The sequence below is a fragment of the Diabrotica undecimpunctata genome, chromosome 7 (genome assembly GCF_040954645.1).
Source record: "Diabrotica undecimpunctata isolate CICGRU chromosome 7, icDiaUnde3, whole genome shotgun sequence".
NCBI classification, from domain to species: domain Eukaryota; kingdom Metazoa; phylum Arthropoda; class Insecta; order Coleoptera; family Chrysomelidae; genus Diabrotica; species Diabrotica undecimpunctata.
The window spans coordinates 14326866-14354631 of NC_092809.1; the positions used below are offsets into that span (position 1 = coordinate 14326866).

A 27766-nucleotide genomic window follows, 5' to 3' on the forward strand; every position below is an offset into this window, starting at 1 on the left:
TCATGCCAACAGCAGAATTTTTGAATCTTGGAAAAACTAAAAAGTATACTAAAAAAATTGAAGTTAACATTTCTAAGGGAGACTAGAACTGAAACATTGGCGAGGAGAGAGTAGATCTCCCCTAATCTATGGAGTAGATGACATAATATGGGATTCATACAGATTAGACAGTAGGTATGACATAGTCCAGTTCCATCAGAAAAACAAGTTAATACTTAATAACAAATACATGGTTCAGGCTACCTAAATGACAACTCTATACATGCATACCTCCCAAAGGTTCAGAAATGGTATTCTAAGTGCAAAAACATATCTAGATTGTGATATCAGCTCCCATCACAATAAGAATAAAACTAAAAAACTGTAATTGCTTTGGATATAGGTATTTTTAAATGGCTTCCTGATTTCCCATACCTAAATTTCCAATGTATTATTTTTACTACTACAGCGAATTCCATAGATTTTCTATTCTAAAAATGTGTCCTGAATTTCTTCTGGGGCATATTCAAATTTTAGTTATAAAAAACCTTAAGGGTTCCAAAAAGACCAATTATTTTAAGAATGGATGCTCAATGTGGCCGTAAAATATAAAGGGAAAGACTTAAATAGTAAAAGTTAATCAATTAGCAAGATTATATATGTTTAAAAAAATAAAAAATAAAACCTAAGGAATGTTCCCAAAAATGTGTATGAAAAAACTACTGCTAAATTAAGTTGATACATTAACTTGTGGAGATTATTTTAAAATCATGAAACAAAACCACATTCTAGAAAAAAGAACCACTCAATTAATAAATGTTATACTTATAATATACTTAATTAGTAAACTGAGATTAATTTTCTTAACTGGTTTCCTAAATATCTTCACATTCATTGCATTTTTTGAATTAAGTTTAACAGATTTGCTGTAGTTGAAACTTAAATGTAAATTTTATAAAAATGCTTCTTTTATTTACTTATCTATAAAACCACTCCATGTGGTAAATATCATACTTAGTAGTTTCTTTGTTGCTCATAGATAAAATTGTATAAATGGATATCATCAGTCAATCAGTCATTTTAAAAATAAAATAGAACTTAACTCTAAATTAGTACAATTAGTAAAAATATCATTGAGTATTATAAAAGGAGGCTGTAATAATGAGTGAATTGCAAAACACTAAATGAAGAACAATACTTATCATGGAAATGTTCTAAACAAAAAACAGTAAAAAAGGAGAATAAGGTCAAATTTTAAAATGTAACTAAGTATTGAGTTAAATAAATTTCGTAATTTTGTATAAACAAATGATTTTAAAAACGTTTTTGTTGAAATAGTAGCATTGTAGCATTTTTTTTGTTACAATACATTAAAATTTAACAAGATATTTAACAAAGAACAATCAAACACAAATGCATGTGGTAAACCAAATATATCATCTGTTTTCCCAACAAATTGTTAATGTCTACACAATTTAAATGTCCTCATGTAAATAGAATAAAATAAATTGGTTAAAATTGGCATGCAAATTTCAAACCACTGACATCTAATCTATTTGTTAATGTTATAAAATCGTATAAGCAGGTTTGCATACATTTAGATAAATAAAGGCGGATCTAAGTACATAAATGAGAACCATGTAAAAGTAAAAGCATTGCCCCCAATTGTTCAGGTCAGATCCGTTTATTAAAGTTTTGAATATTTCTCGTCCTAGTGTCCTAGTTTTCGTAAAGTGATCTTTTTATATCCTACCTGCAGTCTAGTTATAAAATCCGGACTTAAAGTTCTTTCTGTATTATCTGGCACGGTAATTAGTACTTCGAAAATAGTGTGGTCACTCGATTTGTCTTGAGAAAAACACTTTTCACTTAAAACAGCCGAAAATAACACGGAAATCCTGTCCAAATTTTCTCGCAACAATTGTGTACATGATTGTTTTATTCGCACCAAACCGACAACTACTTTTGACATTTTTTTCTATTCCCATGCTTACATGTTGTAGTATTTCTTAGAAATTCTCTTTGTTTTAATGATAAAAAGACGTCTCCCGAGGGATATTTGAGATTTACTTCATTTGACGTTTATCTGACAGCGACATTTTGGAAATTTTGTGTGAACGATTGCAGCGCCGTTGTAGCAAAATTTTAGTTTAACCGAAATTATCCTATAATCAAAGTCAATATTTATGCTAAAATAATTCGCAACATGTTTACGAAAATAATGGCATTTTCTTTATTATTTATAAAACTTTTGTAGTTACTTTAATGATATTTTTACTAGCGGGTACCATCTATTGACTGATTTGGACAACTAATTTATAATGTCAAATAGAAATCTTAATCATGCTTTCTTTAATTTTTTTAGTGTAACCATTTAAGAATAGGTGTCGTCCATAAAGTATACACCAATTTTAAATAACATATTTTCATATCGATATCTAAATTGATTTTTCTTTTTTTGTATGGAAGGACAAACACCAGAAAATTTTCAATTTCTAATTTAAGTGAGCCCCACCCTGTTTTGGAAAGTACGTAAAGTCGTCGGCCCCAGGTTACGTAAGTACTCATTAACACTAAAAACCTGAGCCAGGTTACAAGGATAAATATATTCAATGCTTTTTCCCGATCCAAAAAGTGCACAAAGTTTTCACTTAAAAAATGGGTAAATTGCTGGACGAGCAGTATAACACAGATACTTTTAAAATGTATCAGATGAAGATCCTAACCTGGCAAAAACTAAAAGGACAGAAAATATTTATCCCCTATGAATATACCATATAAATATACTAGTTTCCCTCTTTATTTTTTGGAAATGAACTATGAAAAAATAAGACAACAAATTTAAAATAAAGTATATTTGTTTTAATATTATTTACAATAATATTGTATTTAAATCTTTTTAACACCCATGAGTATACCAGTATCAATGGGTTTAATAATTGAGCCCATCTTAGTAACAACTGAAGGTTCAATGAACTTTCTAAAAGCTCTTTCTGGCACAAAAGTGTTTCCAATTGGAGCTCTAATGCTAGCTTCATATTCCTTAACAGATTTGAATGGAAAAGGTACTTCAGATACCAACAACGGAGTAATCTTGGACTGAGCGTCTTCATTGATAATTAAAGAGCCTTTATTATCGTCTCTTCTAGGAAATTTCTTAGGCATTTTAATGATAAACCTCTTCCGTTTTCTTTTGCTAGAGTCAATATTAACACCTGCCCAACTGCCCCAACCAGGTAGATTAAGATCAATATCTTTAGGAGTGTCTTTTTCTATTTCCGCTGCCTTCTCTTTTTCAAAATCTGCTACTATGTCATCGTCTTCAAATGCTTCTATGACGAGATCTCTTTGATTAACAGGCTCTTCGTTTTCATCTGTCGTTGTGATATCTGGTATAGCAGTATTCAAATGGGTTGTTTTCACTTTGATAAATTTATCAGGATTTATATTTACAGGCTCTTCTTCGGCACTTGGTATTGAATCAATAATCTTTTTTAGAGCATCTATGTTAGTATTTTCTGTTATAGTATCATTTTCACCTAAGTCAGCTGTTTCTTCCATCATCCTTTCATCTAAACTTTGTTTCTTCTTTTGGGCGGGAAGAGATAAATCAAATTTCTTTTTCTTGGTTGAGAGTTTTGTTTTCTTTTGCTTTGGTGACTTTGTGTCAGTTTGTTTTTTAATTTTGGTAATTTTTTGACTAATGTTTTTGTTAATCTTGCCTTCTAAGGAATCAAACATATCTTCGATGTCATCATTTCCAGATATATTAAAACTAACTTCCCATTCCGACATATCTAATGATTTTTTCTTCTTGTTTTCTTTCATATTGGTTATTTCTTTCGTTTTATTTTCCTTTATTACTTTTTCTTTCTTTTTACTATTCCCTTTTTCGTTTTTCAGTAGGGAAATGCTAGAAGTCACTTCATTCGTTTTGATCTTTTTTTTCTCCTTATTTTTGACTTTTTTAACAAGTTCATTCTTTTCTTGGTCAATTTTATTATTATTTTTCATATCACTTTCATTAGTATCTGGATTGATCAATGTTTGTTCTTGTTTACTTCCTTCTTCCTCATTTTTATTACTGATTTTATTAACTTCATTCCAGTATTTCCTGTAACCACTAACAAAATCAGCAACCTCTTTTGTTGGTTTTATTCCGTTAACCCATGGATTAGTTTCATCTACTTTTTGATTTGTTGGCGAGATTTCATCTTCAACTGCACCTTCCTCTTCAGAATCACTATTAACTGATTTTAGTTTTTGTGTGAGATCTCTACTAAGGGCAAGCTGTGTAGCCAATTCTTGTCGACTCTGCAAATAAAAACAGAATATTTTATAAAACACCAAAGTAGAAACAGGAAGATTTCTTGGTTGACAAAAACCAATTTCAGATTTTTGCTTTAATTTGTCCCTTCTATAAATTGCAAGTTAAAACAGATGATTAAAAAGATGTAAAGAGAGACATGGGGAATCTAAAAATTCCATTCACAACATATCTCCTCATCTAAGCAAAAAATCTGTAGTAAACTGGTTTCTTGTACTCATAAAGACTAAACCGAAATAAAAGAAAAGACTTTCTCTCATGAAATAAAGTCGTTGACCATTCACCATGTGAACAGCTACATTAACTACAGTAGGCTGCCGTTTGTGCATGGAAAATGAGGAGATTTTCCAAACCGCCTCATTGACATAAATATCTTCATCATCTGATATGTTGAAACTTCATAGTTATTATTTGGAGCCACAATAACAAATACTTACAGCTATGTCGTTATGTCAATCTGTCTATACTGACATTTATTTTCTTCCTTTGTTGGTCATAGTATGACACCATCTATTGGTTATATTCTGATTTAAAATGAAAGAAAAACTGTCTTTTCACACAATTTTTTTGAAAATCATCTTTTACACAAACCTTTTGATAATAATAAAAACAAAAAAAAAAGAATTATGTAATTTGGTGCAGTCATTCTGAAGTGATGCCAGTACAAACATTTCGGCGATTCATTTTTATTAATACATGCATTAATACATATTATATTAGATGCAAGTTTTAGAATAAAAAAATTATTGTATGTTTCCCATTTTCTAGCATCTAAATTGTCCACTCACTCAATCTGAATGAGTAAACGCTGACCTGTATATTTCCATTTCTAACTATATTGATATTCTTCACGGATAAGATTGAACAATTTTGAACCCATCTGTCTTCTGAGCTGGTGTCAATTATTGTTACCTGTTTACTTTTGTTGAAGGTACTTTAGGTCACTTCTGAAGGTCAGGCAGTTTCTACTATCCTAAGTAAACTGTGAAAATCCTAATCAAAAAGCAGTTGAATATAACTTCCTGATATATGCAGCTTTGGTAGACTTTGAGAAATTTTTGACAGAGTGGAACACTGGGTAATATGCTCAGTAAAAAGTAATACGGTAGACTACAAATATATTTTACTTATTGACAATATATACCAGAAAGCAAAAAAAACAAACTAAGATGAATGAACTCACAAGATGACACAATATCACCAAAGTTCTTTAACCAAACACTCAATGATGTGTTCAAGAAACTAAATTGGCAAGAGAAAGAAATAAGAATAAATGAAGAATATCTTAACCACCTATGATATGCCAATAACGTCTTCCTGGTAGGAAGTTACGAAGAGGTATTAAAGAATGTTTTTGAAACTAGACAGAGAACGAAAGATTAGTTATAAGAATGAACTATAAGAAAACAAAAACAATGGATAACAACTTGGAGAATATCACAATAAAAATACAAAATAATAAGACAGAACAGGTCTTAAGCTATATATATTTAGGACAAATACAATTTACCAAAAAAATCAGATCATGAAGATAAATCATTGAAGATTAGACATAAAGTGGATGTTTGCAGGCCAAATGTCAGGTAAAAGGACAATAAATGGAACACATGCTGCACCAGAGACCCTGGGAATCAAAATGTCCCAAAAGAAGAGCACAAATCAGGTGGCAGATGATTTAAAGAGACATATTGGTTCAAGATAAATGAAAATTGCAATGGAGAGAGAAAAATGGTAGTTGGAGAATGAGGTCTATATTCGAACTTTGATATAAAAAGAGCTTTAGACAGATAGATATGTAGGTTAAATTGTAAGAATTGAGTCACATAAAATATATAAATACTTCTTCTTCCCGAAACTCCTTTTACTTGCCAGTAGTGTAGGAATAAAATAACTAAATACAAAAGCCATATTTTCTGTTATCAAAATAAATTATAGAAGGCAAACAGTGTCTTTATCAATATATCATACATTAACAACTACATAGATGGGTTCATACTTTTTAGAATACTGTTTTTTGTTTCCAACTTTATTTTGGTGCACTATATTATTTAAGAAAAACAAGATAGGATAAATATATTTTATAATAGGATATATAATCTGAACTTTACCTCTTTATCATATTTTGCTCTAACTTGCTTATTTCGGGCCCACTGACCAGTTCCTTTGTGCCTTAAACTAAACCTTTCCTCTGCCCTTGCCTTTTCAATATCTTCTAACTTCTTTAACGCTTCTTCAGGATTTACCTTTTGTAATTGTTCAAACTCTTTAAGCTGTTGTTTTATCCTTTCTTTCCTTAATATTCTATGATACTTTTTACTTTTAATTTTATTTTGGCGTCTAGCTTTTGCTTCTTTAAAACTTTGGTGTGCACGAAGTTTGGCTAGTTCTTTTCTCTTTTCTTTCAATTCTTCTAGTGTAAGAGGATAGTCTTCATCTTCTTTATTTTCTCCTGTATCTATGTGATACTCTTCTATTTGTGAATCTATATTTTCCAAATTTTTCTGAAGCTCAGATTTCACCCTACAATAATTCAGAAGTGTTTAATATTTATTACAAGTACAACTCTCAAATTATAAGCTATTCATTGCACAAATCTAATAACTGCGTATGACAAAGTTAAAAAAATATATTACCTGAAAGACAATGGGTAAGATTTAGCCTTTTTCTCAGTGATCTTTACTTTCTCATTACTATCTAAAGGGAATGATAATTGCGCAGCTGATCTATTAGCCTGAACGAGAGCTTCCCATCTATCCAATTTTAATTTCACTTTCTCATAGTTTAAACCTCGTTTAATACGTTCAGCTTGTGGTTTTTCTAGAGGTTTGGGCAATGTTTTGCTAATATTACTTGTAGATTTTACTTTATTGGAGAGCTGAAGAGACTTCCTTCCCTTTAAAACACTCGTTAATTCATTCACATGCACTAAATTTTTATTCGAACTAAGGGATTTTACTAGATTAAATTCAGACACTAGAGTTGAAGGTTCTGTTCTATGTGCACTTTTCACATGCTGAATCTTATTTAACTTTAAAACGTTGTCCACTAGCTTATCATGAGTTTTATCATCTATCTCATCTTCTACGTATTCCAAGTTATCACTATCGTCACTCATCTTTTTAAATTAAAAGAAAAAACCTAAAAAATGAAAACCACACCACACATATAAATAAATATTATTTAAGGTTATGTTTTTTGTCAATCTTCTTCTTTATATCGAAATATTAGACCGAGACCGAATTAAAAAAGTGATCGATATTTACTTATATACAAATTAAAAATAACTTAAGTGGCATTGTCGATGATATAATTTTCCTTAATTATATAATAGATTTCCTTAATTATTTTATAGTATGTAAAAAATATTCCTTTTTAGAGACTTTCTCTATTTCATATCATTTTCTGGTTTTGTTTTTAACTGGGTCTTTTTCATTATTGTCCTTTTTTTGTATTTCGTTTTTGATTGTTTAACATTTTAAATACGTTTAAATGTACATATTTCTATATAATAATTCAATTCAGCTGTTTTCAAAAACTGGAAAGCTGGTAACATTCCTGATGTCATTTTTCTAGATTGGAAACGATAAAGTTTTGAATCAACAGTAAGGTAATTATGTTAAAATAGCTTATAATATTCACATTTTAAAAAGGTAAGAGTAGTTATTCTTATTAAAAAAAAAAGAAACGATTTGGAATATTTCGTATTTTTATGATCCCATGTATTATGCCAGATGTCATTTACATATTTGTATGTTGTCTTGTTGGCTATGCTGCTTTGTCTGTCAACCTTTAGTGATTTTTAAATTAAAATTTAAAGGAGTGGTGACAATGTGTTAGTGAAATCGCAGTTGGGTGTACAGCTTCGCCATTTTATCAATATTTTAATAAAAATAAGGACAATTTATTAAGTTAATGTGCTTACTGTTAGTTAGTTCAAGAATAGACTGCTGTTAGTGAAAATATGAAGTTATGTGCTAAAAAGGTAAGCTTAAGTCACTACGATTATGACATTTAAAAGGTTTGTTGGCCTTTCCATTTGACATTTTAATGTGAAAAAAATTAATTAGCGAATTGGCGATACACTTATCAGTTTTGATGAGATAAATATAATTTTCTCTTGCATGTACTGTCTGTTATTGCTGTGTAAAGTCCTAGACTTTTGTCATTATTGACCACCCGAATCAAAACAAGACACTCCTTTAAAAGAGGAAAAATAAAACACCTTTCTATCCAGGAACATAATTTAGAAAGGATTCTAACAGTTACAGCTTGAGTTCGTGGGTTTATTATAAAAGTTATTTACCAGTGAGTAATTTATCTTAATTTTGATAAAATCTGTGAAATTGTGTTCAAAGCCTCCCCCTAATGAGTCACTTCCTCATTTATTCTGGTAGACCTCAACTGAGAATGAAATAATTCCATGCTGTTTATTGTGTAATTTATTGGCCATATGCTTTTACTTTTTTTGTTTGTTTATCTTCTTTTTAACATCATAGAATTTTTATTTCCTGTCACTCACACAAATTTAATATTAACCAGAAGATATCTTCTCCAGACTAAATTAAGTATAATTATATATACTGAATGTTTTTAAATAATTATTAAACAGTATGTTGTATTGTATTGTATTTTAAAATAGTTATATTAAAGTATGGCACAGTTTGTTTGGTTGTTCTATATGTAATTTAACTTTTTTTAAGAGTACCCTGATCTTTTTGTGTACATATGTACATATTTTTAAGAGTACCCTGATCTTTATGGGCCATCATTTTGATATTTACAGAATATTAACATTATTTTAAATATACTTAATATATGGTGACCTAAGTCCTAAGTTATATGTAACTTATAATATTATGTTTAGTTACATATTGGTAAATAAATAACGAACCAGATTTCAAAAGCAAGGCACAACATTTATCTTAGTGTGTTGCTGTTGACTAATACTCTAGTTTTAATACATATAACACTATTATTGTACATATTGATTGTCTTACTGCTTGTTTTCAACATGAAAAAGCAAACCAATATTTTTATATAAATAGGTAGTTCTTGTCAAAACAAAAAATCTTTCTGCATAGAATATGTCTGGCGTCTGGCATTTCTTTTATTTTATCAAACAAGAAATTTTTATTGCAAAAAAATAATAAAAGTGTTTTATTAAAAAATGAAAAAATATTGGATTAGTTTTACTAATGGATAGGACTATAAATAAATATTCAAACTATTCAACATATTAATCTAAACAACCAGTCCTTGCCACTGTACCATTTATTGCCACTGACCCTTAAATTCTAAGAAAATAAGAAAATGACTTGAAATCAAATTACATTTGTTGCAAGTACTAATACCTTATTTTATTTGGGAACTGTGTATTGGTGTACAACACTCAAGCTTCAGTCATTTTTGTTGTATATCACTTAGAGTAGTGCTGTGTAAAACTGTTTCCTGTTTATTGTCATTTACTATGAAAAAATTAAGGTAAGTAAATTTTTCGTTTTCTAATTCACTTTTGTATATTATTGTTTAATATAACTTATTTACACATGATGTTCTCTTAAATACTCTAAAATACATGCATTTGCTGTTTAATTTCAGTTAAGGGTCCATATTTCTAAAGAAACCAACCTGGAAATGACTGGTTGCAAAATATTTTATGACTATAGTTGAGCCGCTGAAAAGATGGAATGATCATGTGAATGGCACGCACTCTTAAATATTCCTCTTCCTATGTTATCACTTTTCCCACGTTTACACCGCTCAACAAAAACGAACTAACAATGTTGCTATAATATATTTATACCATTTTTTAGAGGTTATTGATTTACATTAATTTTAAACATTTTCACAAAATTCACCAGCCGGCGAAAGTGAAACACAAATCATGATACATAAAACATTTAAGTTATAGTATCATAACACAAATAATGACGGTGTAAACAGTTTCCCATAAGGTCTACTTTCGAGCGCCTGTCGATGCTTGCATTGAGTGATCATGCGACCTTGGATTCCATGTTTTCAGCGGCCAGGGTATACCAGTCATTGCCACAAGTGGCCATTATTGGTTTAGGTTATTTTTAATTCATTACAATTTGTAAATTTACTATTTAAAATTACGGTGTTGCCTCTACTTTTTTATTGCAAAAACTTTACTTTTACCAGTTGTTGCCAGTGGTGGCAATCACTGGTTCTAAAGTGGCAATATCATAGGTTACAATAATATTTGGTATTACAAGTATTTTTTTCATTCCAGAAATGGCACCTAAAAGTAATTATTCGAAAGAGCAATTGGCCAAAGATCTAAAGGACTTGAAAAAGGGAATCCCAGCAGTTACTGCAGCAAAAAATCATGGAGTTCCTAGTACTACTTTGAGGCATAAGAGGGATGGAAAATCACCATTATTTTGTTCTATGGGTCCTTTTACAATTTTAACCAAAGAAGAGGAATCAGTCTTATTAAAATGGATTTTACATCTAGCAGAAAGACATTTTCCTGTTTCAAAAGTTCATCTTTTGGATACAGTTCAGAAAATAATGAATTCTACAAAAAAGGAGAAATCATTTATTCATAGCTGCCGCAGTGACAAATGGTTTTACTTGTTTTTGAGAAGACATCCAGAAATATCCCAAAGAGTGTCATAGAATTTAACTCCAAGTGGGGAAAATAGAAATGAATACAATTTGAGACAGTTGTTCAGTCAAGTTGAGGAATATTTAAAGTCAACAGATTTGTTTGACATAACAAAAGAACCCAATCATGTTCAATGCCGATGAGAGTGCATTTTATTTATCACCTAAAGAGAGAAAGATTTTGGCTAAGAAAGGTGATAAAATATTTATCGCTCTGCTGGAGATGACAAGGAAAATAATATAAATATACCAATAAGGAAATTTAAGGAATAACCTTTTTTTAATTTCAGTGATTTAATTATCTCATAATATTTATATTTACATAATCATTTTAAAGTCCAAAGTGCAACAAAAAACTTGACAATGTGTTTAATTACTATTAGGTTTCATATGTTAAAGTAAAAAGTAAAAATAGATAGTAAAATCAAGCTAGTTAGTGTTAGATTAATATGTGTAAATATTCTGTGTAGATACCAGTTCTTTTACACTTATTCTTTTAATTCTCTAATAGATCTAATGATTAAAAGAAAGGCATCAATTGATTTCATGGTGGAAGATCAATGATTATCCAACAAATATTAGAAAAAAAAAACTGGGTATTCAACCGGGATGTGCACCAAATGTTCATAGATTTCCAGCAAGCATATGATACCATAAAAATAAGCAGGTTATGGCCAGCAATGCTAGAAATGGGGAAATCAAGAAAATTAGTGGATCTAATATAAATTTGTGTGACAAACTCATATGCACAGGTAAAAATAGGAAAAAAAATAACACCATGTAATATTATTTGTAAAACACTTCTTTTTATCTAGTTATCTTAAATTATTAATAAAAAAAATATATTTCACACAAATAAAATCAGTTTATTTTTACTGACTCAAAGAGTGTATAACAGTTGAATGTTTCTCTCTGAATGTGATAGTATGTACAATGCAAAAAAGTAGTTTAAAAAATAACAATAAATACCTTGTTATATTTTCAGCGGCACAGCGACCAGGAGTGTATTCAAAAAAACAAAAAAAAGATTCCTGGAAAGGCGATATAGCACAATGCACACTATTATTCAAATAATTACAAAATAAAACAGTAACAAAGGGGCAATTTGGCAGTATACAGTGTGCACAGGCAATTATATGAATATTTAAATCCAAATATATACAATTTGCATAAACAAAACCCACCACCTTGAAACACTGGGCTTTCAACGATAAAAATTATAATTAACATAGATTAATATGAATGATTAAAATAACACAATACATAGTATAGTCTAACGAAATAGTCAATAAGAAATACTTAGAAATACAAGAACTCCAGTTTTTATTAAAAATATGGTAGTCTTTAACACCATTGTTCTACATCAAATTCAAGAGCTGGATCCATGCTATCACGAAGAGGGCAGATACATGCCACAGCCCTAGGTGTAGTGCCCCTTGAAGTTTGAATAGTCACGACTGACCATTTCATCAGATCCTGGGTGAATGAATTCAACACACTTTAAAGGCCAATTTAAGGGAGGTACATTTCTGTCTTGATTAACACCAATGTACCAAATTTCATTATACTGATTCTGCTTCCACTTACATCTCTGCTGTAGTTCAGAGATATTTTTCAATAATCATCTCTTCCAAAAATTCTGATGAAGCTGCTGCTATCAATTGAATAGTACCAGCCTGTTCGGTTGAGCTTGATTTATGTCAATTTCTGGAATGATCTTTCAATGAGGAAGTAAGACTAACTGCGGATAGGTCAGATGGATTAGAAGACATGGTTCAAGGGTCTGGAATTTAATACACCCTCCACCTGAATAAGTATTGAGTTAAAATTTTCAAAAGTCAACTTTGTATCTCTGATTAACACGCTTCAGATGTGCCTTCATTGATTTAATGCCAGGCTTTGTATATTCCGCTAAAATGAGGTGAGTTTACAGAAATGAAATTCCACTTTATATAGTTCTTTGTGCACACGTCATATAGTTCAGTAATATTCTGTCTGAGGAATCTGCCAAGCAGGCTTATCGTGTCGGTCAATGAATCCCTTTAAAGCTGAGAGAAATGCTTGTGATCTGTTCAGTTACAAGTTCAAGATGTTTCTGATGTAGTGCTAAAGCAAACGAAAAGAAAGGGACCTATGTAATATATGCCGGTAACACTGAAGGGAAATGAAGGTATGTATTTCCAAAAAAATGTGTGAAACATTCTTATAGAGACTGATAAAAGGACAAACAACCTTTCAAAGCCATTTTGCAAAATTCAACAGTGTTAATTAGGAAATCCGCTAAATTGTTTAAAGAGTCTATAAAATTTCTAGTTTTTCAGATTTCTATCTAGTAGGAAAGTTATAAACAACTTTTTTAGAATATACATTTATAGAAATATCTAACTTTAGGTCCACTATAAGTAACTTCATTTTTGTCATGTCCAGACGGAATATAGCGAAATAATTCAGAAAAAAGAAAAGTTTCATAGCAAAGCAGGTCAATTTAATTAATTGCCATTTATATCCCATTATACGACCCACAAATCATGATAACTAGTACACATAATTTGCTAACATTACATAATTTACCCTATTATACAAAGTTATGACATGTGTAACATTGTAAATTAATGATTTTTGTAAATAGTAGGCTATTTGTTTTATTAACTGTAATAAGTTTTAAGTAAACATATGTGAGCATCTTGTTGACCTATGTAGATAAGTGTTTACATGTGGAGAATTAGCAAATATGTGATGTGGATTATTTTTTATTTAATAATCTTTAAATTTTGATTTGGTAATTTAGAGTCTTGGAAAGTTATAAAGGAATTGAAAAGAAGTCGGATGACAATTAATATTTTAATGTGCTATAAAAACTGCACCTGAATAGTCCTAACTATAACTTTTGGTAGTCCTCCTTCGGCAGTCTATAAACTGTTTCAGGGATTGGATACTAGACCCTTTAACTATCTGTACCCTTTTTGAAGAATGTTAAGAATTCCGTGGACGGATCACCGGAGAAATATTCAATTTTAAATAAACTAAAGGTTAGTATTATGCATATACAGCGGTGGAGAAGGCAATGGGAAACCACTGCCCTATTTTCCCAAGAGAATTTCTTCCCATAACGATGTCAATTTCAGTAAGTGAAGATGGGATGTGTAGCGACCCGACTCACTCTCGGCGCCATCTCGGTTCCGGGACGGATGGTGTGAAATATGCTACCGGCTGCCAAGGTGTGAGGGACCAGGCACCTAGCAGAATTTTCACTCAATTCAAGAAAATGTCAGCGACTTATTACATGGAACATCCAGGGACTGATCCAAAACTTTGGAAACTTATACATAATTGAAAAAGAAATGACAGACCACAATCTTTCGGTACTGGGACTCTCAGAAACTCACTGGAGAGGTAAAGGGCATTTTAAAACAACTGCTGGCAACGCCGTCTATTTTTCAGGCCCAGATAACACAAGTACAAATGGAGTCGCAATAATTGTACCTTCTAAACTAAACGACTGCGTAATTGGATATAATATTTTTAATGACAGGATAATATCCATTAAAATGAGAATATCAACCAATACTTTACACCTTGTCTAGATATACGCTCCTACAACAGCTGCACAAGAAGAAGACATCAACATCAACGCCAAAGTAGGGTCATCTAATGAAAATATTGAAGGAGTGCTGGACAAAAATGGACTGGGACAGAGAAATGAGAATGGCGACCGTCTAGTGAAGTTCTGTGAAGAACAACATCTTGCAATTACAAACACGTTTATACAAATGGCGCAGTCCAGATGGACAAACAAGAAATCAAATAAACTACATCCTAATAAGATCAAGATGGAAGTCGTCGGCCATCAACTGTAAAACATATCCTGGCGCAGACTGTGGAAGATCATCAACTCCTCGTATTGAACTTTCGATTTCGTTTTAAAGTCCCCAAAAGAAGACCCCTAAGAAAAGTCATGTCTCCTTTGTTTTTGTATTCTGCACTCTGCATGTTTCTTCACCATTTTTCTTTCTTAACTTGCCTTTTCGCTAATAGTCATGCGAAATTAAAGGTTGACACTTTTATTATACTGCAATACATATACTAAGTGTATCTTGCAATGTAAAATCTTTACATTGCCAAATAAATCACTAAATTCGAAGAAAAATTATGCGTTCGTCTGCGCTTGTTTAGCATTTGAGGGGAGAGGGGATAACGTACTTGCAACGGAGGCTGTCTGTAGTTTACTGACTGCTTATTTTCTTTAGTTTATTCTGCGTTTTTGTACAGTACACAGTTGGCTTTGTACGAGTAGTCAGTGTTAAACTTCTTTTTATTTACTCAGAAAAGTTTGGGATCGTTAAATTCTAAATTGAAGTGAAAGATATGTCGAAGGAAACTCACACAACAGGAGAAAGTTCTTGCTTTAATGTTACTTGAGAAAGGGGACTCTGTAATTACCGTAGCACGTGATATTGGTGTTTCAAGAGAGGGAATTTATCAATTGAAACGGTCGGCTGCGTCGTTGCCTTCAGGGACTGTTCCGGAAAGAAAACCTGGTTCTGGAGCTGCTAAAAAAACATCTAGGACTGACACCACCATCAGGCGTGAAGTAATTTTGAACCCTTCCATAACTGCCACAGAACTCAAAAATAAACATCCTGATCTCCTTCGAAACGGTTCATGAACGATTCGTTACCGGCTTCAGAAAGATCTAGCATTATCAAGTCGACGTGCTGCAAAGAAGCCCTTGCTTACAAAAGCAATGAAGAAAAAAAGATTAGATTTTTGTAAAAGGTATCAGTATTAGACACCGGAACAATGGAAAAAAGTCATGTTCAGTGACGAAAGTACGTTCAGGTTAGTAAAAGGAAGCTCCAAATTTGTTCGTCGTCCACACACCGCGTCAAGGTACGATCCAAAGTTCACAGTTAGAACCGTCAAACATCCTGAAAGTGTAATGGTGTGGGGTGCGTTTAGTGGAAATAAAGGAAGGGCAGGGTTGTATTTCTTGTCAAAGAATGTTACAATGAGGGCAAGCAACTATGTGACTGTTCTAGAAAAACATTTATTGAACTTGTTGGAAATTCGCGAATGTGACTTCTTTATGCACGATGGTGCCCCTGCTCAAAAGGCCAAGACAGTGTCAAATTTCTTGAATGATCACAATATCAACGTATTGGACTGGCCAGGTAACTCGCCCGACCTTAATCCCATCGAGAACGCCTGAAATATGAAAAATAAGGTTCAAGAGTGTCGACCGAGCAACATAAATCAGCTGAAAGAGGATTTGAAGAGGTTGTGGGTGACCATGGAAGAAGAATATTTCTTGAACCTTGCTCAATCCATGCCTAAGAGAATCCAGCTTGTTATCGACTACAAGGGTGATATGGCAAAGTAATAATTTGTAAAACTAAAATAACAATTATCCTGATTTATGTGTTTTATTCACTGTGTAAAGATTTTTTTGTCGGTACTGTATTATGGCTTAACATATTTCTTAGCAATTTTTGTCAAATTTCTTATTTATTAGCAGCCAGGTCATTGATTAAAAACAAAAGATAACAACAAACATTATAATAATAATTATTTTTGTCTAGACCCCACAACAACTACCTTCCCGCGCCGTCACTTTGGTGTGAATTGTTTAAAGAGGGGCGTTAATATTGCATTTCCTTTTAACTATGCGTCTAAGGAAAGCTCAAGGTGGCGTGGCAGTGGCATTCAAATGTAGAACATCGGGAGCATTCATGCATGGCCGTCTTGATCTGTTTCACATTCGAGATGCCGTTAATGTTTTTTGTTGTATTGTCGACAGTGTTACTTTGATAAATGTGTGAACTTTTATTTAAATATGTTTTCAAAGAAATTTATAATTATCATTTTGAACACTATTTTAATGGTAAGAGTTTTGTTCCGCACAATACGTCTAAAACCTTTAGAATAGATCATACTACCTCATCTTCTTTTCATATCAAACAAATGTTCGAGCTCTAAGAGTGTCAGTAAAGGAAGGATTGGTATTTTTAATAAATCAATCTCTGATTATTTTTGTCGTTTTTGAATTATATATTCACTACACACTACACAGTACAATTATTACAAATAGCTTTTCTAATCATGCGAAAAGACAAGTCGTGAAGGTTGTTTAAAATTAGTTGCTGTGTCAATTGATGAGGTGTAAAAGCTAATAATGCAAGATGATCATATTATAACATAATGTGAGACTGAGGCAACCTTAGTTTCTTTAGGTAACAGCTTGTGAAAAATATTGCATAATCATTTAGCCCTGATAAATGTATTTTCATTGGATTCCACACTATTTCAAAAATATCAAAAATTTGCTGTATGTTGACATAAGTGAATGCATAGCCAGTATTTAGTGGATTTTTTTATTGTTGAAAATAAATAAAAAACCATAAGGTTAATGTTTTTAATAAATATTAATAAAAATAATAATAATAATAAATCGCCTTTATTTAGTCTGTAAAAATTTACAAACAAGAGATACATGAGGCGAAGTCTAGCTAGAGCTACTCCACTTAACCTCAAGTTTACAAAGTCAGTTTGAAATAAGTAGAACATGAAAAAAAAATGATTTATTAATTGACATAAATAATAATATAATATTGAAATGGTAGAAATAGTCATGTGGCTACTAGAAAAATAAGATAAAGAAAATAATTTGTGATGTTATGTGATAAATGATATTAATGATAAATAAAAACAAAAAAAAATTATAAAAATTCTAATGGTAACAATTACGACAACAATATACTATATAATAATAATAACGTTACTGCGATTGTAGTAAAAATTTCTTATAATGCCGCTTCATGAAATCAAGAGATTTACCTCTTAAATTTTTTGTTAAACTATTAAACACTAAAACAGCATTGTAAGTAAACGATCGCTGGAAAATAGCTAGTCTATATCTTGGCAGCATAAGACTATGAGGATATCTCAGATCCAGATTATGAGCGTCTCCACGAAATACTAATTTGTTCCTTAAATAAATAGGATTTGACGACGAAATAATTCGATATATCAATGAGACGAGGTGATATTTGTATAAATTATCTATTGTTAACCAATGAAGTTCTTTAATTTTGCATGATACACGATCATATTTTCTTATGCCAAAAACAAATCTGCAACAATTATTTTGAATTTTTTGCAACCTCAATTTCGTAACTTGATCTAAGCAAGGGTAAAATACCAAGAGCCCATAATTAAGAATTGACATAACCATAGTTTCACAAAGTAACTTACGCAATTTAAAGTTTAAAATGCCTTTACTTCTATACAGTTGACGCATAGCTAAATAGCACTTTTTTACTAAAAGGGTGACATGCTCTTGAAAACGTAGCGAACAGTCATATATGACTCCTAAGTTTCTGCAACTATTAACATTTTTTAGAGGTTCATTTTTTATAATTAGTTTTAAGTTATCCTGAACAGTGGCATTATAATTTTTTGAACAATATAACAAAGAATTACATTTTTTAGCATTAAGTTTAAGATTATGTCTAGTGGAATAAGTACAAATAGATTCCAAATCCTGATTTATTTTTTGTGACGCTTGATTTACAGAGTTAGGTTCAAAAGAGAAATACAGTTGTGTGTCATCTGCAAAAGAGTGCAATTTCAGATTATTTAAAGATTTATACAGGTCGGAAATATATATTGAAAAAAGAAGAGGACCAAGAACCGAACCCTGAGGCACCCCTGAACTGACAGATGCAAATTCTGATGAACTATTATCGATTATGACCTTTTGATAACGATTTACCAAATAAAATTTGAAAAACTGTAAGGAGGTATCATCAAATCCAAAATATTTCAATTTAGCACACAGAAGAGCGTGATCAATAGTGTCGAAGGCTTTAGAAAAATCAAGCAAGATGACTGAGGTTGCTTTTTCTTCATCAAATGATCGAAGTATATTATCGGTTAAGTCAAGAAGCAGGGTCGTTGTACTAAACTCTTTTCTAAAGCCTGATTGTATACACGTAACTACATTATTTCTAAAAATATAATCGTATATCTGTTTATAGATAACCTTTTCTAAAATTTTTGACAGTCCCGGTAGGATGCTTATTGGGCGAAGATCATTAAGTGATTCAGGTTTATTTGATTTGGGCAGTGCTTTTACCAAAGCGTATTTCCAAGTATCCGGAAAATAACCTACCTCCAAACAACAATTTATAATGTGCGTAATATAAGGAGCAGCAATAGAAAGGGAGAGTTGTAGCATCTTTGCAGAAATATTATCACATCCAACAGCTTCCGATTTTAGCCCTAATATAAGTGATTTAATTTCATCAATAGTGGCCAAACTCTTTTCTAAAGCCTGATTGTATACACGTAACTACATTATTTCTAAAAATATAATCGTATATCTGTTTATAGATAACCTTTTCTAAAATTTTTGACAGTCCCGGTAGGATGCTTATTGGGCGAAGATCATTAAGTGATTCAGGTTTATTTGATTTGGGCAGTGCTTTTACCAAAGCGTATTTCCAAGTATCCGGAAAATAACCTACCTCCAAACAACAATTTATAATGTGCGTAATATAAGGAGCAGCAATAGAAAGGGAGAGTTGTAGCATCTTTGCAGAAATATTATCACATCCAACAGCTTCCGATTTTAGCCCTAATATAAGTGATTTAATTTCATCAATAGTGGCCATTTTAAACGAGAAAATAATATCTGGGTTTAAAATATTTGACTGATACCATTGGGTTGTCTCAGGACAACAATTTACAGGGCTAAAGAGAGATGTAAAATAATTATTTATAGATATAGGATCTCTAAGCTCCTGAGGGATCTCTATAACTGGTTTATTTACAATTTTGAATAACCTCACAGCTTTCCAAAGATCTTTTTTATTCAAAGAAGCAGACCGATAATTTAAGTAACCATTCTTCTCCAAACGGACTGCGTTTCGAAGATCTTTATAGTAACTATAGTCTAAGACGTTTTTAGTTTTCTTATATTTGGCTAAAGCAGCATTACGAGTTTTCATCATATTCTGTATTGTGGGTGTTAGCCACGGAGCAGGTGGCTTTGTAATTCTTGATTCAACATAGGGAGCATGTTTATCAAACAGCGAAACTAACATATCATTGAAAATTCGAATTTTATTATCTATAAAATTTTCGTACAGTATATTATCCCATGACATTTTTCCCAGATCTGCGTTAAAAGAAGATATTGAAAAATTTTTGTAATTTCTATATATCTTTAAAAAATTTGTTTTGTAATTAATATCTAAATCAAATTCACAGTACACTGCTCTATGGTCAGATAGTTCATGATCTAAAACGCCTGAATGTTTAATGAGTTCACTTTTATTTGTATAAATAACATCGAGCAGTGTTTGTGAACTGTTAGTTATGCGCGTAGGTTCCTCTACTAATTGAACAAAATTATAAGACTGAAAACAATAATTTATTTGATTATCTACTAGCTGATCAACATTGATATCACCAGTTACAATAATATTATTAAATTGAGGTACTATGTGAGAAAGAGTATCATCACAATACTGTAGGAAATTTAGCATCCTGCACGCCTCAGTTCTATATATAACACCGACTAACAATGTTGTTTTCTGTATTTTCACAGAAATCCACATTTGTTCGATACCTAATGGAAGTAGAAGAAATGCAATATTAATTAATACGGGAACTTATAAAAACATGCAGAGTATAATTTGTTTATGGTAATCGACTTAAACTGAAAATTCCATAGGTGGACCAACTGATATGGGAAGGGGCTCATAGATACTGAAGAGATACGATGGTCAAACTTCAAGATATGGGTAATGGAGTGAATCATGTGTTTGTTTGGTTGCCCTATTTTTTTGGGAAAAAACTGGTCATATGGCAACATTGTCTTTAGGAGTACGTAAAATGGTCAATTCTGAGCGGTGTGCAAGGAAAATAAACAAGCACCGAGGGATCATTTTTCATCAAGAATATGCCAACACATTTTTATAACAACGCAGTATTTAAGCACCCAAAAAGCAAATTATTGATACATTCAAAAACCCCGTTTTGGAGGTTTCAAATAGACTGTAAAAAATGTTTTAACAACTGAATTGAACGCCTCCAAAGTTTACAGATCGTAGGAGCAGACGTCTCATCGGACTACAAACCAGGTAGAACTGAAACTAAAGAACCTCATCAAAAGTAAACCGAAAGGATTATGACACCCTGGAAGACCCTATTATTAATCAGAACGTAAGGGATGCAATGAGAGAAAAGGTACTATGTTCTGCTGGTGCTACTAATGAGTCAAAGCCTGGACACTGGATCTAGAGGACGATATTGAAGATCTTATGTGGACTAAATCACCAACGTCGAAGTCTTACAGCGCATGCGAAAAGAAAAAGAAGTGCTTAACTTAGTGAAACAACTTAAGCTTGAGTATTTCGACCACGTAATGTGCAACGAAGAAAGATGTCGAAAATAATGTATAAGTATATGACTAGGAAAATTTTCAATGACAAATTACTGTTTTTTTTTATTATAAGGTACCAAATGAGTATGGTAACCATAACTCTCGTCTATGAGTGCAGAATGTCACATAGTTAATTAAAGAAATAATTCAGAATATAAATTTTCTAACCTTCTATATTAGATTTTATCATAGAATATAAAAATTCTGTAATGGAATCAATAAATTGTTGATACAATAAATCCTAACATTATCAAATAACTTTGTTATATCAATAGATAACGATTGAAATAGACAACATAATATATTCCATAGGTATAGAAAGGCGTAAAGGTGTGGTCCTAGAAAATTTCATATTTATTTTACAAAGTCGAGTTTTTAGTATAGGTTTTGAAAACAGTTTAGGGAGTAGTATATTTGATTTATATTGTTGTGAATAGTCCCCTTTCTACAACACAAGTAGCGGACCAGACGTTGGAACTGGCTAAGTAGGTGGACTTGGATTAAATAATCCTTCGTCGAACTGGTAATAATAATGCTTTGTTGTATTTAATGGCACTTTATTAATTTACAAAGATTGTAGTTTACAAAGTATTTAACTAACACTAACTATTTATTTTTCTACTATGTGACGAAGATTTATACGTAGAGCGCGTGTATTTTTCCATCCATTTTGAGAGTTTGGTGCGAGAGAGAAGTCTTGGAAGTAACTACTGTCCGGTTGGAGCACCGGAAACGAAGTCTTAAGCCGCGTTTACACGATGACAATTGGCGAGACAAATTGTCATTGGACAATTGAATCGGTGAGATGAAAAAGGTACACATTCCAAAAAATGCGAATTTAAACTGAGATAGCCATTTTGTTTCTAAGATCAAGTTCCATCTATGGAGTTGAAAAAGGTACACATTACATTACAAAATATTACTTATGCAGAGGTCAAAATATTCCGTTGAAGAAGGAACACATTCCTGGAATGTGTCCCTTCTTCAACTCGACGCGTGTCACACAGCGCAAGTGTAGTGGGAGTCCGCACAGTTATCGTTTGCGCATATCCGGCTTCTACACATAAACGGCCAGTCATTTATCTGTTGTTGTTTAGTTAGTGTGGAGCTGTGTTATAAAGTAAACAGTTAACAGTGAATAGTTATAGTGTGTTATTTGCGATGTCGAGTTCAGACAGTGAAAATGTAGAGCCACGCCGGAAGAAGGGAAAGTTAAATAAAGAATTACATGTCAGAGAGATGGAAAAAATTGCTAGACGCAAGGGTGAAGAGTTTGTTACGTCATCAGGTAAACTAGTTGAAGCTAAACAAACTGGCCCTGACTGTCAGTGTAAGAAACAGTGTATGTCTAAGCTATTAGATGAAGACAAAAAACGTATTTTAGAAAAACTTTATGCTGGCCAATCAAAAAATGAACAAGACACCTTTTTAATGGGGTGTATTGAAAGATTCGATGTCAAACGGCACAGACCAACAGTTGATCATTCAAAACAAATCAATGCCTCATTTAAGTATTATGTGATCGTGTCTGGAAATCGTTCAGAAGTATGTCGCAAAGCATTCATAAGTTTGTATGCAATTTCACACAAAATAGTTATCAGACTCACAAATCTCTTGGCGAAGGGAATGTCTCCTCTTGACATGAGAGGCAAGCATTTAAATCGTGTTAATACTATTCCAACCACTATAACTACCAAAATACATGAACATATCGATTCATATCCTAAATATTTAACCCATTACACTAAGCAACCTATAACCTATTTGGATGCTAAGTTAGATGTACTGAAAATGTATGATATGTTTCTTCAAAAACACCCTGACCTTGGAACAAAAGTAAAGTACGAGTTTTTTCTAAAATACTTCAAAGAAAATTTTGGATATAGATTTGGGAAGCCACAAGTCGACGTATGTTCAACTTGCGAAGACCTTCAAACTAAACTAAAATCCACTACATTGAATGATAACGCTAAACGTACCGCTGCTGCAGAGCTAATAGTGCATAAGAGACGTGCAAAAAAATTTTACACTAAGCTCAATGAAGTGAAAGAGTTGAGTAAAACTAGACCTAATGTAATGGGGATAGTTTTTGACTACATGCAAAACTTACCGCTACCCAGTTTGCCCGTACAAGAAATGTTTTTTCTGAGAAAGTTATGGTACTATGTATTTAATGTTTATGATTTTAAAAACGATAGGGCAGTATTCTACACATACCCCGAAGGTGTTGCAAACAAAGGACCAGATGAAGTCACCTCTTTTGTATTAGATTTTCTTCAAAATGAAATCCCTGCAGAGATTACGGAACTCCACATTTTCAGTGACGCATGTGGCGGCCAAAACCGCAACCACACTATGGTGAGGGTACTTTCAGCCCTAACTATGACCGGTAGATTTACATCAATCCATCAATATTACCCGGTAAGAGGGCATAGCTTTTTGCCATGCGATAGAACCTTTGCAGTTATTAAGAGAGCAGTACGAAAATATGATCGCATTTATTCTCCAGACCAATACAAGGCCATCATAGAAAACGCCAAAAAGATTCAACGAACTTACAAAGTAAAAGAAGTAAAAAATGAAGATGTACTAGCCTGTAAGAAGTGGTGGCCTCTTTACTTTGTTAAATTACCAAAAAGCCTTGAAGATAAAAGAATATCTTTTGCCATAAGCAAATATAGTTATCTGATTCACAGAAGTGACCGGAAAGGATACGTGGTAGCGTCATCGTTCATTGGTGGTTTTCTCTCACACACCTTTAAACTTACAAAATCCAATGATGTAGTGCTTCCTTCAAGCAAGGCTTACGATTATGGAAAGGTACCTATTAAGGCAAGCAAGATCAATGACGTCATGAAACTCATCAAATACATTCCAGAGGAATACTTGCCCTTTTATGATGAACGTCGTACTTGGCCAACGACAGAAGCTGAGACCCCTGATGAAAATGATGAAAATTAACTTTCCATTATTGTGCTGTAAACTTTTTTTATAAATCATGTATGTATTTTAATATTACATTGCTATATTTCAAATTATTTTCTTTCATGTTGCCTTAAAATCTCATTTGCAAGATATTGAGTGTAAAAAGGGACACATTCCATTATCTAAAATGCTAATAACTCAGACATAGTATTAAAAAAACCAAAATAACCATAACAGTTGAATGTCTTCCATTTACTTGTGAAACTTCATAATGGAACCATTTTCTGTAACATATTTAGTTTTGCAGATAAACAGTTTTTTTTAGTTCCTGAAAAATAGCCATTTTGGAATGTGTACCTTTTTCAACTCACCGATTCAATTGTCATCACGTGGTTGCGGATTGTCGGAGGCAAGTCCAGTTGAAGGAGAAGATGTTTATACGGGGCCAACTATTGCCATGGCAGTAGACAGCTAAAACATGGCCGACTGCTCGTCATCTGTTGTGTCCGGTGAGGGAACTGGCAAAAAACAAGACAGCACTACTGGCCGACACCGTTCACACGGCGCCAATTGTCGCGACAATTGAGATTTCGAGTGGTGGGGGGCTCACTGGGCGCAGCTCATTGTCCTCAGTCTACTCCCGGAGACAACTGAATTTTGGGCCAATTGTGAGGGCAGTTGGCAAGGCAATTGGTCTGAAGTGTTTCTTCTTCTTCTGGTTCCTATCCGTTTCGGGTGTTGGAAATCATATTGGCAATCATGACCTTGCTCGCTGCGGCTCGAAACAGCTCCGTTGAGGTTTTCTTAAACCATGTTCTTAAATTCCGCAGCCATGATATTCTCCTTCTACCGGGTCCTCGCTTACCTTTGACTTTACCTTGCAATATAGACTGCAGCAGGGAGTAACGGTGCTGATTTCTCATAACGTGTCCCAGATATTGCAATTTTATGCGTTTGATCGTAAACACAATCTCTGGTTCCTTCTTCATTTTTTCTAGAACTTCCTTGTTCGTGATCCTTGCTGTCCATGATATTCTCAGCATTCTTCTATAAAGCCACATCTCAAATGCTTCAAGTTTTTTAATAGTGGTGTCTGTAAGCGTCCATGCCTCCGCCCCGTACAACAACACAGAGAAAACATAGCATCTCAAATGTCTCATTTTTGTATCCAGGGATATGTTGTGACTTTTGAAGATGGCGCTCATTTTGTTAAAGACCGTTCTTGCCTTTCCTATGCGGCACTTTATTTCCTGTACATTGCTCCACTGTTCGTTTATAATAGTTCCCAGGTAGCAATACTGTTTTACTCGCTCTATCTGCGTGTTTAGACGAAGACAATAATTTCATGCCAGTCAGTTGTCTTCTGACAATTGTCTCGCCAATTGTCGTCGTGTAAACGCGGCTTTAAAGATGAGTCTGGTATGTAACTACTGGCACGATGGCCGCGCGAGGGTCTTTGAATGCCACTTTGAGTCAACCTTTTATAGGGAAAAACAACCGCCAATCTTTCAACGGTTATAACGAACTTTACACGTCCCAAACGGTGGGTTCTGAAAACCACTTTTTTATACATTACGAAATAACTGCTTTACGAATTTCGATAACGAACAAATATAATTGACTTAGTTCTAGGTAGACAAAAAACTTGTTTTTTGTAACGAATTAGCGAGGCGGTTGGTAGTTGTGGTCGTAAAAATGATAGTTTTTTATATTGAGAAGAGGAGCGTTGGCGGTAAAATAATATCAAAGTGTGTTTGGATACCAAAGAAGCAACCTGTTTTTAGCGGGAGTCTGAACTAGACAAAAAACTTGTTTTATTTGAGTTGAGATATATTGACAATAAGAGAATATATTTTCGTATTTTCTTAATAATATTAACAAAATAATGAGGGATTATTCTGAATATGTTGAACATATGTAGTGCTTCGTAAAAGTAGCTGAACATTTTTTGATAAGCTCAACTTTTTTCAATCTACACACAATTAAAGGTTAAAGTACGTTTATTGAGGTTTCAATTTCCACTTCGGAAAACGATTTCCGAAGTGGAAATTGAAACGTCAATAAACGTACTTTAACCTTTAATTGTGGCTTATTCCCATTTAAATAGTAATTAGTGTATTCTTAAATAGTGACATTTTATAAATTCCTCACTTATTAACTATTCTGATGTTATGGCAACGCTGTGGTGTTCTTACGTCGTAAATCTTGAATGACGTGATATGATTTTTGTATGAAAAATTCTATAGACGGATCCGGACTCTTAAAAAGTAAAGTTTAGAAGGAAATTACCTTTCTGGAGATGTGCTTTTTGCTGTGCCGGTATCTGAAAATGTAAACAAATCTTGTAATCATGTAATCTTCATTTCATACAAATACAATATTTTTCTAATCATACCCATTCAATGTTACATCTAAAGGAAAATAACCTTATATTATTATGGTGTGTAAAAAATGATTGAAAACGATCGAATGATTATCTTGGAATTTAAAAGAAGCACAACTATAATTTGGTTTATTTGCTAGATATCGATATTTATTTAGGAGATAAAATTTATTTTGAGATGGTTTTAACGATGCGTTACGTTAAAAACAAATCAAACAAAGTTATTATATTTACAAAACAATCTGTTTTTTTGTAAATGAGTTGAGAATAAAAACATAGAAACTAACTTTCTAAATTTCTTACTTATCAGTAAATGCTTATCTAATATAGTAGACCCTCTCTATAACGAGAACTGAAATGGCAGACTAATTACCTCGTTATAAGCCTATCTCGTTATATCAAACAACAATAATACTGTGCATACATATGAATATGTAGTTTTAACATTAACTTCCTATGGTGAAGCCATTCGGAGCAATATAAGATGTTATATATTATTTGAATGACGTTTTTGAAAAAAAGTTGTTTACTTTTATTGTCAATGATTACGTTAAAACAAAAAATATGTATTCTGTAAATCTGTATAAAGCGTATTATCAAGGATAACATAAACTATTGCTTCTGCAATTGGAAGAAGTCTATCATTTTTGACTGCGTTAAATTCTCCACTATTATATCTCTCATATTTTCTAAAGATGTGAAACAGTTGTATGCTGTTTCATTTGCGTTTTGTCTTTGGATAGTTTCTTACAACGTTCAAAGCACTTTCCACATGTTGTCTATTAGGACCTTCTTATTATTAGGTGTGAATGGTCAACCCCCTACAATGATACTTGTGAATCATAAATTGTAAATTTCCGAAGAGGTTTTTGCGGGCGGTAGTTTAAAAGGGTATTTATTTATAGCTACCGCCTGGGCCAAAAACGTAAAAAACACGTTTTTTGATCTTTTCTCTCGTTATAACCCGATTTGCCTCGTTATAGAGGGTTGTAATTGGATACAAATTTCAAGGGACATCTCATGTACCTCGTTATAAGCGAAACCTCGTAATAACTGTGTTCGTTATAGAGGGAGT

General features: G+C 32.5%; 3 protein-coding genes across 4 annotated transcripts in view; 1 reads left to right on the top strand and 2 right to left on the bottom strand.

Moving 5' to 3' along the window:
• LOC140445004 (probable ribonuclease ZC3H12D) overlaps nt 1-2136 on the bottom strand; it is a 118764-nt gene extending 116628 nt beyond the window's left edge. Inside the window, exon 1 of one of the 2 annotated variants that reach the window (XM_072536776.1) lies at nt 1733-2136. In XM_072536776.1, coding sequence (XP_072392877.1) covers nt 1733-1951 — 219 coding nt within the window. In that variant the 5' untranslated portion in view covers nt 1952-2136. The remainder of the gene's footprint in view (nt 1-1732) is intronic. The other variant, XM_072536777.1, reaches the window with a different exon arrangement.
• A 683-nt stretch (nt 2137-2819) lies between these two features.
• LOC140445005 (U3 small nucleolar RNA-associated protein 14 homolog A-like) lies at nt 2820-7508 on the bottom strand. Its single transcript, XM_072536780.1, has 3 exons — nt 6940-7508; nt 6415-6826; nt 2820-4293 (listed from the first exon to the last, which is right to left on the bottom strand). Exons 1-3 carry the CDS (start codon nt 7419-7421, stop codon nt 2869-2871), a joined length of 2319 nt encoding a protein of 772 aa, XP_072392881.1. The 5' UTR covers nt 7422-7508; the 3' UTR covers nt 2820-2868.
• A 601-nt stretch (nt 7509-8109) lies between these two features.
• LOC140445006 (U6 snRNA-associated Sm-like protein LSm3) overlaps nt 8110-27766 on the top strand; it is a 96350-nt gene continuing 76693 nt past the window's right edge. The window contains exon 1 of the mRNA XM_072536781.1: nt 8110-8288. The gene's annotated coding sequence lies outside the window, so the exon portion shown is untranslated. The remainder of the gene's footprint in view (nt 8289-27766) is intronic.

What these genes read in the sequence shown, in the direction of transcription:
- LOC140445005 (XM_072536780.1), bottom strand. Translation starts at nt 7,421, where the DNA reads ATGAGTGACGATAGTGATAACTTGGAATACGTAGAAGATGAGATAGAT. An exon ending in TCTTACCCATTGTCTTTCAG is followed by an intron (nt 6,827 to 6,939) that starts GTAATATATTTT and finishes GAATTATTGTAG; the next exon opens with GGTGAAATCTGAGCTTCAGA. An exon ending in GAGCAAAATATGATAAAGAG is followed by an intron (nt 4,294 to 6,414) that starts GTAAAGTTCAGA and finishes TTTTATTTGCAG; the next exon opens with AGTCGACAAGAATTGGCTAC.